The sequence below is a fragment of the Cervus canadensis genome, chromosome 29 (assembly GCF_019320065.1).
Source record: "Cervus canadensis isolate Bull #8, Minnesota chromosome 29, ASM1932006v1, whole genome shotgun sequence".
Lineage (NCBI taxonomy): Eukaryota > Metazoa > Chordata > Mammalia > Artiodactyla > Cervidae > Cervus > Cervus canadensis.
In genome coordinates this window covers 32,270,930-32,285,705 of record NC_057414.1, presented here as the reverse complement: position 1 = coordinate 32,285,705, position 14,776 = coordinate 32,270,930, and the positions used below count along the sequence as shown (strand labels likewise).

Sequence of the window (14,776 nt, the reverse complement as noted above, 5' to 3'; positions counted from 1 at the left end):
ACCTAATAATTCTCACAGTCTGTCTTCTGAGGCAGGAATTATTACCACTGTATTAATGAAGATGAGATTGAATGGGTATCACTTGATGTCTCTGAAGATAAAGGACTTGGAGAACTTAAACAGAAGGAAATATGTCTCATAGGACATGATAAGTGAAAGAAACCTGGTAGAAATGAGTCACTCAGTCGTGTATGACTCTTTATGACCCCATGGACTGTAGCCCACCAGGCTCCTCTGTCCATGGGATTGTCCAGGCAAGAATACTGGAGTGGGTTGCCATTTCCTTCTCCAGGGGATCTTCCCGACCCAGCAATTGAACCTGGGTCTCCTGCATTGCAGACAGAGTCTTTACTGACTGAGCCACCAGGGAAGCCACTTATAGCCTACAGCAAATAGCAGACAGGTAAAAACTGTAAATATTCTTATTTGGAAATAAGAAATGCAGTTAAACATGTAAATGCAAGTGAGCCATGTCTTCATCCTAAATCCCATAGTTTTAGGAAGATCTTATCTGGAGAAACTCAGTTTTTAGAGGAAACCACCCAGAAATAGTAGCCTTTCTGCAGCTCACCCTTCGCCTCTTAGTATTGCCTTGCTCCTCAGTCTCTGCTTCCTTTTCCCTAATCAGAAAGGTTTATGGAGATTTGACATCCAATGAAAGATGCTCCATAACTCCTCTCTCCCCTAAATTGTTATATTCCAACCAGATTTGATGTTCTCTACATGGTATGTGACTGAAGAAGGGAATGGCAAACCACTTCAGTATTCTTGCCTTGAGAACCCCATGAATGGTATGAAAAGGCAAAAAGATAGGACACTGAAAGTTGAGCTCCCCAGGTCGGTAGGTGCCCAATATGCCACTGGAGATCAATGGAGAAATAACTCCAGAAAGGATGAAGAGATGGAGCCAAAGCAAAAACGACACCCAGTTGTGGTTGTGACTGGTGATGGAAGTAAAGTCTGATGCTGCAAAGAGCAATATTGCATAGGAACCTGGAATGTTAGGTCCATGAATCAAGGCAAATTGGAAGTGGTCAAACAGGAGATGGCAAGTGTGAGCATTGACATTTTAGGAATCAGAGAACTAAAATGGACTGTAATGGGTGAATTTAACTCAGATGACCATTATATCTACTACTGTGGGCAAGAATCACTTAGAAGAAACGGAGTAGCCACCATAGTCAACAAAAGAGTCTGAAATGCAGTACTTGGATGCAATCTCAAAAATGACAGAATGATTTCTGTTCGTTTCCAAGACAAATCATTCAATATCACAGTAATCCAAGTCTATGCCCCGACCAGTAATGCTGAAGAAGCTGAAGTTGAATGGTTCTCTGAAGACCTACAAGACCTTCTAGAACTAACAGCCAAAAAAGATGTCCTTTTCATTATAGGGGACTGGAATGCAAAAGTAGGAAGTCAAGAAATACCTGGAGTAATAGGCAAATTTGGACTTGGAGTAAAGAACGAAGCAGAGCAAAGGCTAAAAGAGTTTGGCCAAGAGAACACACTGGTCATAGCAAACACCCTCTTCCAATAACACAAGAGGAGACTCTACCCATGGACATCACCAGATGGTCAATACCAAAATCAGATTGATATGTTCTTTGCAGCCAAAGATGGAAAAGCTCTATACAGCCAGCAAAAACAAGACCAGGAGCTGACTGTGGCTCAGATCATGAACTCCTTATTGCCAAATTCAGACTTAAATTGAAGAAAGTAGGGAAAACCACTAGAACATTCAGGTATGACCTAAATCAAATCCCTTATGATCATACAATGGAAGTGACATAGATTCAAGGGATTCGATCTGATAGACAGAGTGCCTGAAGAACTATGGACGGAGGTTCATGGCATTGTACAGGAGGCAATGATCAAGACCATCCCCAAGAAAAAGAAATGCAAAGAGGCAAAATGGTTGTCTGAGGAGGCCTTACAAAGAGCTGAGAAAAGAAGAGAAGCAAAAGGCCAAGGAGAAAAGGAAAGATATATCCATTTGAATGCAGAGTTCCAAAGCATAGCAAGGAGAGATAAGAAGGTCTTCCTCAGTGATCAATGCAAAGAAATAGAGGAAAATAATAGAATGAGAAAGACAAGATCTCGTCAAGAAAATGAGAGATATCAAGGGAACATTTCATGCAAAGATGGGTTCAATAAAGGACAGAAATGGTAAGGACCTAACAGAAGCAGAAGATGTTGAAAAGAGGGGGCAAGAATACACAGAAGAACTGTACAAAAGAGATCTTCACTACCCAGATAATCACGATTGTGTGATCACTCACCTAGAGTCAGACATCCTAGAATGTGAAATCAAGAGGGCTTTAGGAAGCATCAGTATGAACAAAGATAGTGATGGAATACCAGTTGAGCTATTTCAAGTCCTAAAAGATGATGCTGTGAAAGTGCTGCACTCAATATGCCAGCAAATTTGGAAAACTAAGCAGTGGCCACAGGACTGGAAAAGGTTAGTTTCATTCCAATCCCCAAAAAAGGCAATGCCAAAGAATGCTCAAACTACTGCACAATTGCACTCATCTCACTATGCTAGCAAAGTAATGCTCAAAATTCTCCAAGCCAGGCTTCAACAGGACGTGAACTGTGAACTTCCAGATGTTCAAGCTGTATTTAGAAAAGGCAGAGGAACCAGAGATCAAATTGCCAACATCTGTTAGATCATTGAAAAAGCAAGAGAATTCCAGAAAAACATCTACTTCTGCTTTATTGACTATGCCAAAGCCTTTGACTCTGTGGATCACAACAAACTGTGGAAAATTCTTAAAGAGATGGGAATATCAGACCACCTGACCTTCCTCCTGAGAAATCTGTATGCAGGTCAAGAAGCAACAGTTAGAACTGGACATGGCACAAGAGATTGGTTCCAAATTGGGAAAGGTGTATGTCAAGGCTGTGTATTGTTACTCTGCTTATTTAACGTATATGCAGAGTACACCATGAGAAATGCTGGGCTGGATGAAGCACAAGCTGGAATCAAGATTTCCAGGAGAAATATCAATAACCTCAGATATGCAGATGACTCCACACTTATGGCAGAAAGCAAAGAAGAACTAAAGATCCTCTTGATGAAAGTGAAAGAGGAGAGTGAAAAAACTGGCTTAAAACTCAACATTCAGAAAACTAAGATCATGGCGTCAGGCCCCATCACTTCATGGCAAATAGATAGGGAAACACTGAAAAGAGTGACAGACTTTATTTTTGGGGGCTCCAAAATCACTGCAGATGGTGACTGCAGCCATGAAATCAAAAGACACTTGCTCCTTGGAAGAAAATCTATGACCAACCTAGACAGCATATTAAAAAGCAGAGACATTAGTTTGCCAACAAAGATTCATTTAGTCAAACCTATGATTTTTCCAGTGGTCACGTATGGATGTGAGAGATGGACTATAAAGAAAGCCGAGTGCTGAAGAACTGATGGTTTTGAGCTGTGGTGTTGGATAAGATTCTTGAGAGTTCCTTAGACTGCAAGGAGATCCAACCAGTCCATCCTAAAGGAAATCAGTCCTGAGTATTCACTGGAAGGACTGATGCTGAAGGATTGATGCTCCAATACTTTGACTACCTGATGCGAAGAACTGACTCATTTGAAAAGACCCTGATGCTGGGAAAGCTTGAAGGAAGGAGGAGAAAGGGACAGCAGAGGATGAGATAGTTGGATGGTATTACCAACTCAATGAACATGAGTTGAGTAAACTCCAGGAGTTGGTGATGCATGGCGAAGCCTGGTGTGCTGCAGTCCATGGGGTCGCAAAGAGTCGGACATGACTCAGAGACTGAACCGAAATAAACTGAACTGAGATGGTATGTGTCCTTCTCCAGGAGATCTGAGTCAGCTTCATCCCAGAGTACCTACTGTCGTTCTTTGGACATTGACAGTTTTACTGTCTTTCATGGTCTCATTTGTTGGTTAGTATTTATTCATTCTGCCAGTCAATACTTGAACACTGACTATGCCATGGTCCTGGTGGCCCATTTGTGTCATGATATAACTGTTCACATCCTCTGCCTCAATCTGCTGTATGCATCCCTGGGGTGGGGGCAGGGGAAGAAGCCTCCTAATTATCTCCCGATATTCACTCCATCTGCGGCCACCTTCTCATAGCTCCAACCTAAGTGTTGTAATTTGACCACGTATTTCTTCTCTGTATGCAGCCATTTTCACATCTTAGATGTGAGCTCCTTAAGGGAGTTCATCTCCAAATTGAGTGCATGAATGAATAAATGAATACATGGGGGAAAAAAATCACTTAAGGGGGAAAAAAAAAGGTTCCTAATGGACAGGGGAACATGTTAAAGGAAGGGAGCATCATTTGTAGCCTGAGGGTGCTGGCTTTCAAAACTGATGATAGAATTTGATGCCAATCAGTCCTACACCCTGGTCTTCACCAAAGTAGGTGACTCATTCAACAGAAAAGCAAACCAAAGAGAAGAACAGTTGTTGGTTGAGGTCTCTCCTATTTCCTTTGTCATTTCTTATCTTCATGGCTTGATTGCCTTCATAGTGTCAGAAAGTTTAATATAGACTTCTGTTCCTCTGGGTGTTTCCATTGAAGCCCTGGTTCTCCACCCTCTGTTGACTGTCATACATCCAGATGGAAGGAAATATGGTGCCCTTAATAAATATCCTAAAGCAAGGGTCCTTGCCCTCTGGGGTCTAATGTCTGATGCTCTGAGGTGGAGCTGATGTGATAATTCAAGAAATAAAGTGCACAATAAACCTAATACAATTGAATCATACCAAAACCATCGCCAACTGCCCCTCAACCAAACCCTGACCCCTGGAAAAATTTTCTTCTATGAAATGGGCCCCTGGTGCCAAAAAGTTTGGAGCCTGCTGTCCTAAAGCCTTTCTTTATTTGTTTATGCTTTTAATAGGGTGCATTGTGGGAGAAGATAATAACAATGCATCCTATTGTTTAGCTGCTATGTTTAAGAAGCAGATAAAGCATCCTGCTCAGAAGGAAAGATAACAGAAAAGATTGCCATTACCTGGAAGTGGGTTGGTAAATAGGTATATCTGCCAAAGGCTAGTTGGAGGATGCTTACTGGCCAGATTGACAGGTGAAGAATGGCTGGAGGGTTTAAATAAATAGATGGGGGACAGTCATATTAGGGAGGTGCATGACTGAATAGAGGGAATAAGGGTTAGATAAATGGAGAAGTAATGTGTGAATGAATAGGTGAGTGGTTAGCTGATGGAGAAATAAACTGGTACGTCAATGATTGATGGCGCTGAGTGGCGGATGATGTGAAAGACCGATAAATGTCTGTGCCAGCAGGCGAGCAGATGGATGGGTACATGTTGTGGGATGAGCAGCAGCAGGAGGGGGTCAGGCATGGGTGGAAAGAGGGTGATTAAAAGGAAGAAGTAAAAGGAGAGGGTGAGTGGGTGCACTCAAGGCATTAAGACGCCAGAACTGGAAATCTGTTTCCTCGACAAGTCAGGATTTTACAATGAGTCTGAGAAAATTGGAAACTCTCCATCACTTGGTGCCCACCAAGTCCTTGGTGGTTTAATTTACAAAGAACATGATCTAGTCCATCAAGTTATCTGTGTCCCATCCCCTGTGGGGAACAGAGTCTTGAAAGCCAGGGATTAGCCCTTGTCTGTCCAGAAAGCCATGAGAAACAAGCCTCATCATTCCAGCATCCAGACTTGACCAGGCTTGACAGAGAGTCTATAAAATCAAAAGAAGAATCTTCCGCCACTTCCCGTGGCATGACCACATCCTTATCGGCCACTGGCCTGAGCTTTAGTGGGGGTCGTCTTGAGGAATCCAATGGTTGAAAGAGACACACAAAATTTTGCAGGCAACTTTGACAGAACACACTGTGGCGAGGGGCGGGGGACGGGTAAATTTACTGATGGTGCAGCTGGGAAATAAAGATGTGTAAGGCAAAACATCAAGTCCAAGATCACACGTTTGGTCAACAGCAGAGCTTGGAAGGGTTCGTTGTTACAGAAATGGCAGGTGGGAAGCTAAGTTGCAAGAAAGAGGTTAATACCCGTTCCTTTGGAAGAGCAGATGGATATGTGAGAAGATGGTGGGAGATTTACTGAAAGAGAAAGATGTTTTAGGAAAGACAGTTGGAAGAATGAACTTGCGCTCCAGGTCTCTTCCTCATCCGTTACCCTGTGGATGCTACAGTAAACCAACAGTACCTCCAACGTACTTTTAAGAATAACTGTGTTTTGAAGGAAATCCAAAACAGAGTACATATATATGTATATGTATAGCTGATTCTCTTTGCTGTACAAAGAAGCTAATACAACACTGTAAAGCAACTATACTCCAATAAAAATTAATTTAAAAAAAAGAGTAAGTGCATATCACAGTCACCGTATTTCCTCATACTTACTCTTGTCAAAGTGGTGCTTGGTCCAATGGGCTCAAGCTGCAGGAACTGTTACGGAGTGCTCAAACTGAGTGATATCTGGTCATTCATTTTCTGAAACCTCTCTTCTGATTTCATTGTAGCCTAAGCCAATAAATTAGACTTTGAGGCTGCATCTGCATTTTACATTATTTGCATTTTGTATGATTTGTAAATGGCATAGATATAAGATATGCAATTGTAACATGAAATTGCTTATTATAGTATTCTGTGTGCATGTGGGTGTATACATGCATGAAAGAGAGGGACAGAGAGAGAGAGAGAGAGATGGTACCCAGTTTTCTGATCGCATCTCCTTCCCAAAGCCTCACACACACACAGACACACACACACACACACACACACACACACACACAGGAGAAGCATACCCTGCTTAGCTTTCCCCATTCCTGGATACTCAATGTGGTGTCCTAATAAACAGCCCCCCAAAAATTACAAATTACTTTGAACTTTATTGATACACTGCACAATCACAACCATCTCAGTGTTCATCCTGAATTAGAAAAGGTTACAACTACAATGTAACATGCACAAAATTCACGTAGTATTTTCACCCTTAATACAATTATTGACAGAAATCAGGAAAAAATTAAGAAAGAAAATAGAAGGGGAGGAAAAAAACCTCTAGAAGGTTGACAAAGTTATACTCGTGTATCATGTGATAAAATTTTAAAGCATTTGAACACAGATCTGTTTTCAGGATAATTGTGAGAACGGGCACACCCATCGTCTGACACAGCTAGGACGGCACCATTGATAAGTCATAAGTTTTTTTTAATCTAGAGGACTCTGAACTTAACAGATACATTTTCATACACCCACACGTTCCTCACAATTGCACTTTACATGTCACAAAAGGTTCTGAATGATTAAAAATGCTCCCTTTAACTAACACAAAGGCGGCTAGGATTACTTATCATTGCTATGATTGATATCATTTTAAATTGGCCAATAGCGTAGAATGTGGCCCCCCAAAAAGAGCAGAGGGTTCATCATCTTTCTTTCCGCACTCAGCATCATGGAACAACAAAAACAATCCTGTGCTTTAAAAGGACACCGTGGAAAGAAACAAAATGGAATGTCTTTTAAAACACGGGAAATTAGGTTTCACTGGCTACTTGCAGGCTGAAGACAATTGTGTCTAATTGAGTCCACTCCACAGCCCTGTGGACCGCCGGTGTTCTGCACCTGAAGGCTAAGTTGCTTGGTTCAGCTCTATCTTCTCGCCGCATCTTTTAATTGCATATCTATCTCTTCCTTCTTTCATTTACTTCTCTTCTCTCGAGAAATGAGGGAAATGAGACCAGCATTTTTATTTGTTGGCTGTTAGTGATCATTAGGAGTTCTCATCGCATGGTATCTTTCTGAGAACATTGCCTTCCTAGCTACACACCTGTGAAGTTTTCCTGAAATTGCTCCAACTTACTCGTCTTAAAATAAAAAGAAAGAGAAGCTTGGGCAAGTAGGAGGTGAGGCAATTGGGTGTAAGTTTCTAGGAATAGGGCTCATACAAAATGAATGTGAATGATCCTCATTTTTGGAGAAAAACAAACAAACAAAAAAAGAATATTGCCAATGGGAAACATTCTACACCACTTCCCCTACTTCCTCTAATTCCAAAGAGATTATAACATTTTTTAAAATTGTTTGGGGTTTTTTGGTGGGGGGAAGGAGGGCTGGTTCCAGGTATCGCAAAGCCAGATTTTCTCTGGTGAGGACTCAGGGTCAAATTGGGAAAGGTGACATGGCCCCATCCCTCACCCCACTCCTCCGTCCTAATGATGACATCCATACTCAACCAGGGAGGAGAAACCCTCCCTTGGAACTGGAGGTAAACAGCAATCTCCAGCCACTCCTGAGGCTATGCAGTTGATGAGCTTGCCTGGAGATGGACTGCCCACCTCAAGGTTCTCTACTCTTTTCATGAGCATTTTCCCAGGAGAATTGGAGCTCGATGACCCCTCCACGTGGAGAGCAAGTTGCTGGATTAGTTCAGGAACAGATCCTTGAACTCAAACTTGCTCTGAACTTTCCCCAAGTCCCACAGTATACCTCCCACCCAGGTTTTGAGAACGAACAGTCCAACCTATGAAATGCATTGTCTACCTTGAGGCATGGGTTTCAGAGGAAAGAGCTCCGGTCCTCTTTCTGATACAAAACCTCACCTTTCCTTCTGTTCAGTTGAACACAACTAAGCATAATTTCTCTGCATAAAACAGAAGCATGTTTCAACCACCACTTGCCTGGATGGCCTCTTTCCCGCAGATAAAACAAACAAACAAAGAAAACTAAATGCATTTGCTTCAACTTGCAGAAGACTGTACCAGGCACTTGACATGAAACTACTGACAAAACAGCTTGGCCAGGACCTCAACACTAGCACTTGCACTGGCTTCACTTTGGTGGAAATACATATTTTGGGGAGAGGCAGGGTTTCAGAGTACCTATTATACATTGCCGAGTTCCTCTCACCTGATTTCTTGATAAGCCTTACTGGGTTTCCATCTCACGTGCAGAACCCGTGAAAAGCAGCAGGTTCTCAGAGACTCAAGAGTTAATTTTTTCCTCCTCTACCCCAAGCCCCACCCCACCATTGGCACCTTGAAAAAAAATCTCTCTCCAGCAGGCCTGATCCATCTGCCCTCCATATGTAAAGAGACTTGGACGTTGTCTTTAGGCATTTGCTACTCCATATGCTCCAAGGTGTTGGGTAACAGCTCCCATCCTGTGGAGCCATCCCCACCAAAGGAACCCAGACAACACAGAATCTGGACTGTGTCTGCTGGGCAGAAGGGTTTTCTGTTCCACTGCCCCGTCTCCTTGGGTCTTGCTTATTTCATTGTCTTTATCCCACACAGGTGAGGAGTGACGCTAGGACCCTTTCCCTCTGAAACAGGGCTGGAGTCTGTAACTCCCAGACATGCTTCCTGATATCTGCTGTAAGAGGCAGCACAGAGTTCTCTAGTGGATCTGAACCCAGGCTCTTTGTGTCTGGAAGGTTCAGGGATTCTCCTGGCTGAAGAAGGATGGATGCCTTCCTTTTGATCAAGTCTCAGAGGAAAGAACATGCCCAGCTCGTCCATTTCAAGCACCCTGTTCTCCAAGACCGTCTGGTCCCCACAGCGTCCAAACTTCTACTCCTAAGGAGCAAGCGTGTTATCAGCAGAACACTGGATGTGACACGTTACACGCTCATTCAGTGTCTGACACCACCCAGGCCGCGGTGACAGGTCTGAAACACTGATGTCCGACCTTTAATTCTGACTCCATGCCTGCTCACGATCGTCCCTGGAACTTGGAATCCACACACTGCTTTTGGCACATCATTCATGTTCTGCAAATCTGGCTCCTGGCAGCTCCCTGGGAAATGCAGATGTCTGTTTACAGCTGGCAAGTATAATATTAATTTCACTCACACCAGCTCTAACTCTACGGAAGTGCCGAGCTTTTCATATGCCAAGTCAACCCACGTACGCACGTGCAGACGTGAGTGTGTTTCTCCACCGTACATCACGTTCATGTGTCATAACAGAGAGAAACAAAGAGGCCACATTTCAGAGGAAGAAGAACAATGAAGCATGGCGGAAAGGGAACTCTGGAGCTAATATTTCTCATGCTTTAGATCGTGGTGCTAAAGAGTATTCCGTTGGGCCCGGGTCTTTGATCTAGTCATTGCTGGCTCTCCTCTTTCTCAGCAGGTCACCCCCTGCAGCGCAGGTCAAGGGCACAGCCCTGCAGGCTTCTGATGCCATTCTTCTGCATCCCAGTCACTCTCGCTGGCTGAGTCCTTCTTGTCCCGGGAGATAAAGCAGAAGGATAGGGTCAGCTCTTCTTTGTGTTCTGGAAAGATCTGAACATGGAGAGCTGAGGGCATTATATCCCAAAGTTCCTGGAGAAGCAGCCTATATCCAAGGAAGATGCATGTTACTCTCCCCGTCTGTTTGCAGTGTTGTGTTAATCAAGAGCTTGGAAATTAAGTCAGTTTGCTCAAGTGCCCTCAGCTCAGAAGAGCTTCCAGAAACAAATACCAGAGTTGTCAACACACCCGCCGTGTAATTGGCTTCCATCGGCTCTTAACTGGATAGTTTTCAAACACATGAAACCAAAACTGGAGCAGAAAGGGGACGACAGCAGAAGTCACCCCACTCAGATGGACAGCTGTCTTCATGTTGAAGAGACAGAAGTGTGTTTTTCTCTCTCTTTCTGCTAAGGACAGTCTCATAGATTCCTGACATGCACTTTCTTGAAAGGCTGAGAGAAGCATGAAGATTGGCACCTTGGTCCTTCAAGTGAGAAAGATAAAACACAATGCTCATCAAGGTTTTGCCAAGGCCGATCTGCTTCCCAAGAAGCTGTTTCTGGAAACACGATCTCTTCTGGGAAGAGTGACTGACTGATCTTTCACTCGCTACTTCGGTCCATCTGTTACCAGCACCTACTTGGGGTAGATGGACGGGCACATTCCAGACAGCCTGTGACATACTGCTTTTCTATGTTGTCAGCCCATGAGATCATTGGCTTTCACATGAGAAGCTGATGGTTAATTCTGAAGATGCCAATGTCTGCAGAAGGTAGAGGAGACATGAATCCAGTGGAACAGACACACTATGACTAGAGATGAATACAGTGACGGATTGTTAGTGAGTAGTGGGGAATGAAATAGAAAGATGTGTTGGATAATTACACTGATAGATTGATATATAAAGGAAGTGGATTGCCAGAGAGGAAAATGGGTGGGGAGATAATTGGATGGAGTGATCAATCAGATGGTTGAGTAGATGGGAAATGGTGTATTACTTTGATAGTGAGCTTGATAAAACCTAAATAATCAGCCACCTCTGGATCACTTTTTAAGAACTGGATAGTATTTTTCAGAGAGAAATACTCTCCTCAAGATTCTTCCCCCCATTTTCGGTTACATGACTTCTCAATGTTCAGGTTTGGGTTGTATGCCTACCCCCAAACTTCGAATCCTTATAGCTGGTAGAGAAAGCAAATAGGGCAGAATGGCTAGAAAAGATGGCAATGTTTCATATATATATAGAGAGAGAGACAGACAGAGACAGAGACAGAGACAGAGAGACAGAGAGAGAAAGGAAGAGAAAGAGAACTTCCCAGAAAGAAAAGATGTGAACCCTCATGTAATTAGATCATAATAAACATGGAGAGAGGGATCTGTACATCACAGTCAGGAAAATGGTCCACAGCTTTAAAGACACAAGTAATAGGACACTTGGGTATAATTCTTGCTGCGCACTACATTATAAGTCAAGTTGTGTCTTCAGGGTGCTTATCACGAGGCACGTTTCTTTGCCCAAATGGAACTTATGGTTTGGTGTGGAGGGTGGTTGGTTGGTGGTGATGATGCCAGAGGGAGCAGAGGGAGGGGAGGGGAAGGGTGGAGAACGGGTTCCATTTTTGGACACACCACCTATGAGTGATTATCCTACATGTGGTAGAACCCTGCCCACCCCTCCCCCAAACCCCACTCGTTCAAACTAGAAAGAAAAATCAAATCAACAAAGAAAAGAATCCAAAAAAAAAAAAAAACCCAAAAACTGAGAAAAGGAACAGAAACAAAAAGAAGCCCAAACTGTTTGGCCCTCCGCAGTGCAGGTGAAGTCTGTGATATGGAGAAGCAGGCGTTGCTCAGAAGACCTATGCTTTCTTATCAAAACTTGATGAAGAAGTGGGCAAAGAGGGTCCCTGATAGCCAGAGGCAAGCGAGCGCTCTAGAGGCCGAGTTTACACCATCAATGACGGCTCCAGGCCCTGTGTAGGGGAAAGAGAGACAGGCTCGTTAGCGTTAGCACACACCCAGAGGGCAGCTTCCTCAGCCCCTCCAAGCACTGCACAGACATGCTTCTCTCTGAACAGCCTCCACCTGACCCCTGACCCTTCCACGTCCCCATAAATGGAGAGACTCAAAGGGGCTCCTCACTGGGACACCTGGACCCTGCAGCCTGCTCTCAGAGACCGGGGTTAAAACACCCACAGAGGCAGAGGGAAAGCAGGGGTAGACTTGCGGGCTGACAGGACAGAGCAGGACCTTGGAGGTGGTGTGCAGGACAGACAGGGGTGGGAGGGGAAGCCGAGGAATGGGGAGAGGAGAGTCAGGATGGAGGGGAGAGGCGGGAGGAGGCGGGAGGGGGAGGGAGGCTTTCATGAGACCCAGGAGTCTGGGTGTTGCCGTGGCCGACTCTTCGTTTGGCGTGACTGGGATGTTGTGGAGCACTGGGGAAGATGAATAACTACTGTCTAACTGCATCATTTTAGACACTATGGTGGGGTTTAAGCCAGCAGTCGAGCCCGCATGACCAGAGGGGACCGAGAGGACCCAGCCTACTCAGACCTAGCGGCCACTGTCCTCTGCCTGGCGGGCTTTCCCTCGAGCATCCTTCTTTCCTCTTCCCTCTCTCTCTGGCGCTTTGACATAGCCCTCCTGAATCCCTCACATTCCACACGAGATGAGAGCACGATTATCTACATCCTCCTCCAGAAGACAGACTGTGTGCATGGGGGTTGTCCTCGCCTGTCCTGAGGACCCAGGGCGGAAGGATAAGTGTCCAGCCCTGCCCCCACACCTGTCCATCACCTTTGCTGGGCAGCATAAGAATCTAGGGTCATCAGCAAGAGCCGTGACCAGCGAACAGAGAGGATTCCAGGGTAAGCGAAGCTACGTCTTAGTCAAAGGAGTAAAAGTCCTCAAAAGGCAACCCTGTAGGGCCAGCGACAAAGGGCAGGAGCAGGGAAGACAGGCAGAGCATCACGGCCACCTTTAGTGGTAACGTGGCTCCTTGGCAAAGAATGGCACTCCCGACGAAAGGGCCGGTGGAGCCGGGTTTCCTCTGACAGCACCCAGGCCCCGCAGCTTCCTGGTCGGTATCATGGCTTGGATCCAGGCCTCGTTGATGCTGACCTTTAGCCAGGGGACATATGGGTCTCTCACTTCAGCAACCAGCTTCCATTTGTTCCCACCCCAGGGTTCTCAGCAGGATGCCTTCTATTTCTCCAGTGCATAACACGATTCTCTTATCTACTAAGAATTCATATTTACTTGAGAGTTTGAGAGTCCTGCTCATAGTGTTCTGTACTTTGGTTATAGAGTATTCACAGAAAAGGGCAGAGTCCAGGCCTTAGCCCATTGCTGTGGTCCCCATAACGGCTTCATGAACATTTATAGAAAGTGGCCTGACTCTGGGGTCCCCATTAGCCAAGGCATATATCCTAAGGAATCGTACCAGCCTAGAGAATGTACTAAGTTGGAAAAGGCCCAGTTTGAAGCCCAAGGTAATTCTCTATATTGTCTTCTGCAAAAGATGAGCGATTGAGATTTTCAAGAGAGTTTAAAAGGAAATGGATGATGCAGAACCGTATGATTCTTTAAAGAATATTTAAAATATAAAGTCTATATATGATGTGTATTAACTAGTTTTATATATATATGTGTGCGTGTGTTTTGCTAATTTATTACACACTGATGTCAACTTAAGAAACTGCTGAGTGGGCTCCATGCTAGATAGACAGGGGTCTTTACTATAGGAATCACTTTATTCCAAGTTCCACCAGCGGGCTTAGCATTTTGGGGGAATGTCACATTACCAGCGTAAGGTTGGATGTAGATAAAATAAACAGGAGAGGAGATGTATTAATGAAGCCAGTGCATTAAACTGTAGGTAAATGAGAAGGAGTCATCACGATAGCAGGTGGCAATGGCAGTAAGGTGTTCATGCTGATCAGGCAGGCAGGGTGCAGCCACTGTTCATGCCAGCTGAGTTCTCCAAGGAGCAGGACCCCAGCAGGCACCACGCCTGCTCAGCCCGCTTGGGGGTATGGCCATAAGGCATATTAATAATATATGGTGCTCTCTGTGTGCCAAGTTGTGACTCTAAATGCAGAACCTCTATTAACCCGTTTTGTCTTCAGGAAACCCTATGGTATGCCCACGTTATGGATGGGGAACTGATGAGCTGCGTAGTTAAGCGCCCTGCCTATGGCCACACAAGATAATACACCCAGAGCTGGACTAGAACTGAGCCACTCTGTCTACAAGGCTGGTGCCCTTGATGACCACAACTCCACCTCTTCTCTGTGGAAAATGGTCTTTTGTGCATGTTTTTCAGAGACTGCGGCATCACGCCACAATGGCCTCTGAATCGACTCAGTTTCTCCAGAAACTGGGATGCGTGCGTGTGTGCTAAGTCACTTCAGCTGTGTCCCACTCTTTGAAACTCTATGAGCTGTAGACTGCCAGGCTCTGCCTGTCCATGGGATTCTCCAGGCAAGAATACTGGGGTGGGTTGCCATGCCTTCCTCCAGAAGTAACCATGGGACCACACCAATTCACTAAATAACTGCAACC

General features: G+C 44.7%; 1 protein-coding gene across 6 annotated transcripts in view; it reads right to left on the bottom strand.

The window, feature by feature from the left end:
- Positions 1 to 6,849: 6,849 nt before the first annotated feature.
- Positions 6,850 to 14,776, bottom strand: part of OPCML (opioid binding protein/cell adhesion molecule like) — a 1,016,949-nt gene continuing 1,009,022 nt past the window's right edge. For 5 of the 6 annotated variants that reach the window (XM_043452160.1, XM_043452159.1, XM_043452158.1 and 2 more), the window contains one exon: positions 6,850 to 12,186. In XM_043452160.1, the coding sequence (XP_043308095.1) occupies positions 12,086 to 12,186 (101 nt within the window). In that variant the 3' untranslated portion in view covers positions 6,850 to 12,085. The remainder of the gene's footprint in view (positions 12,187 to 14,776) is intronic. The other variant, XM_043452163.1, reaches the window with a different exon arrangement.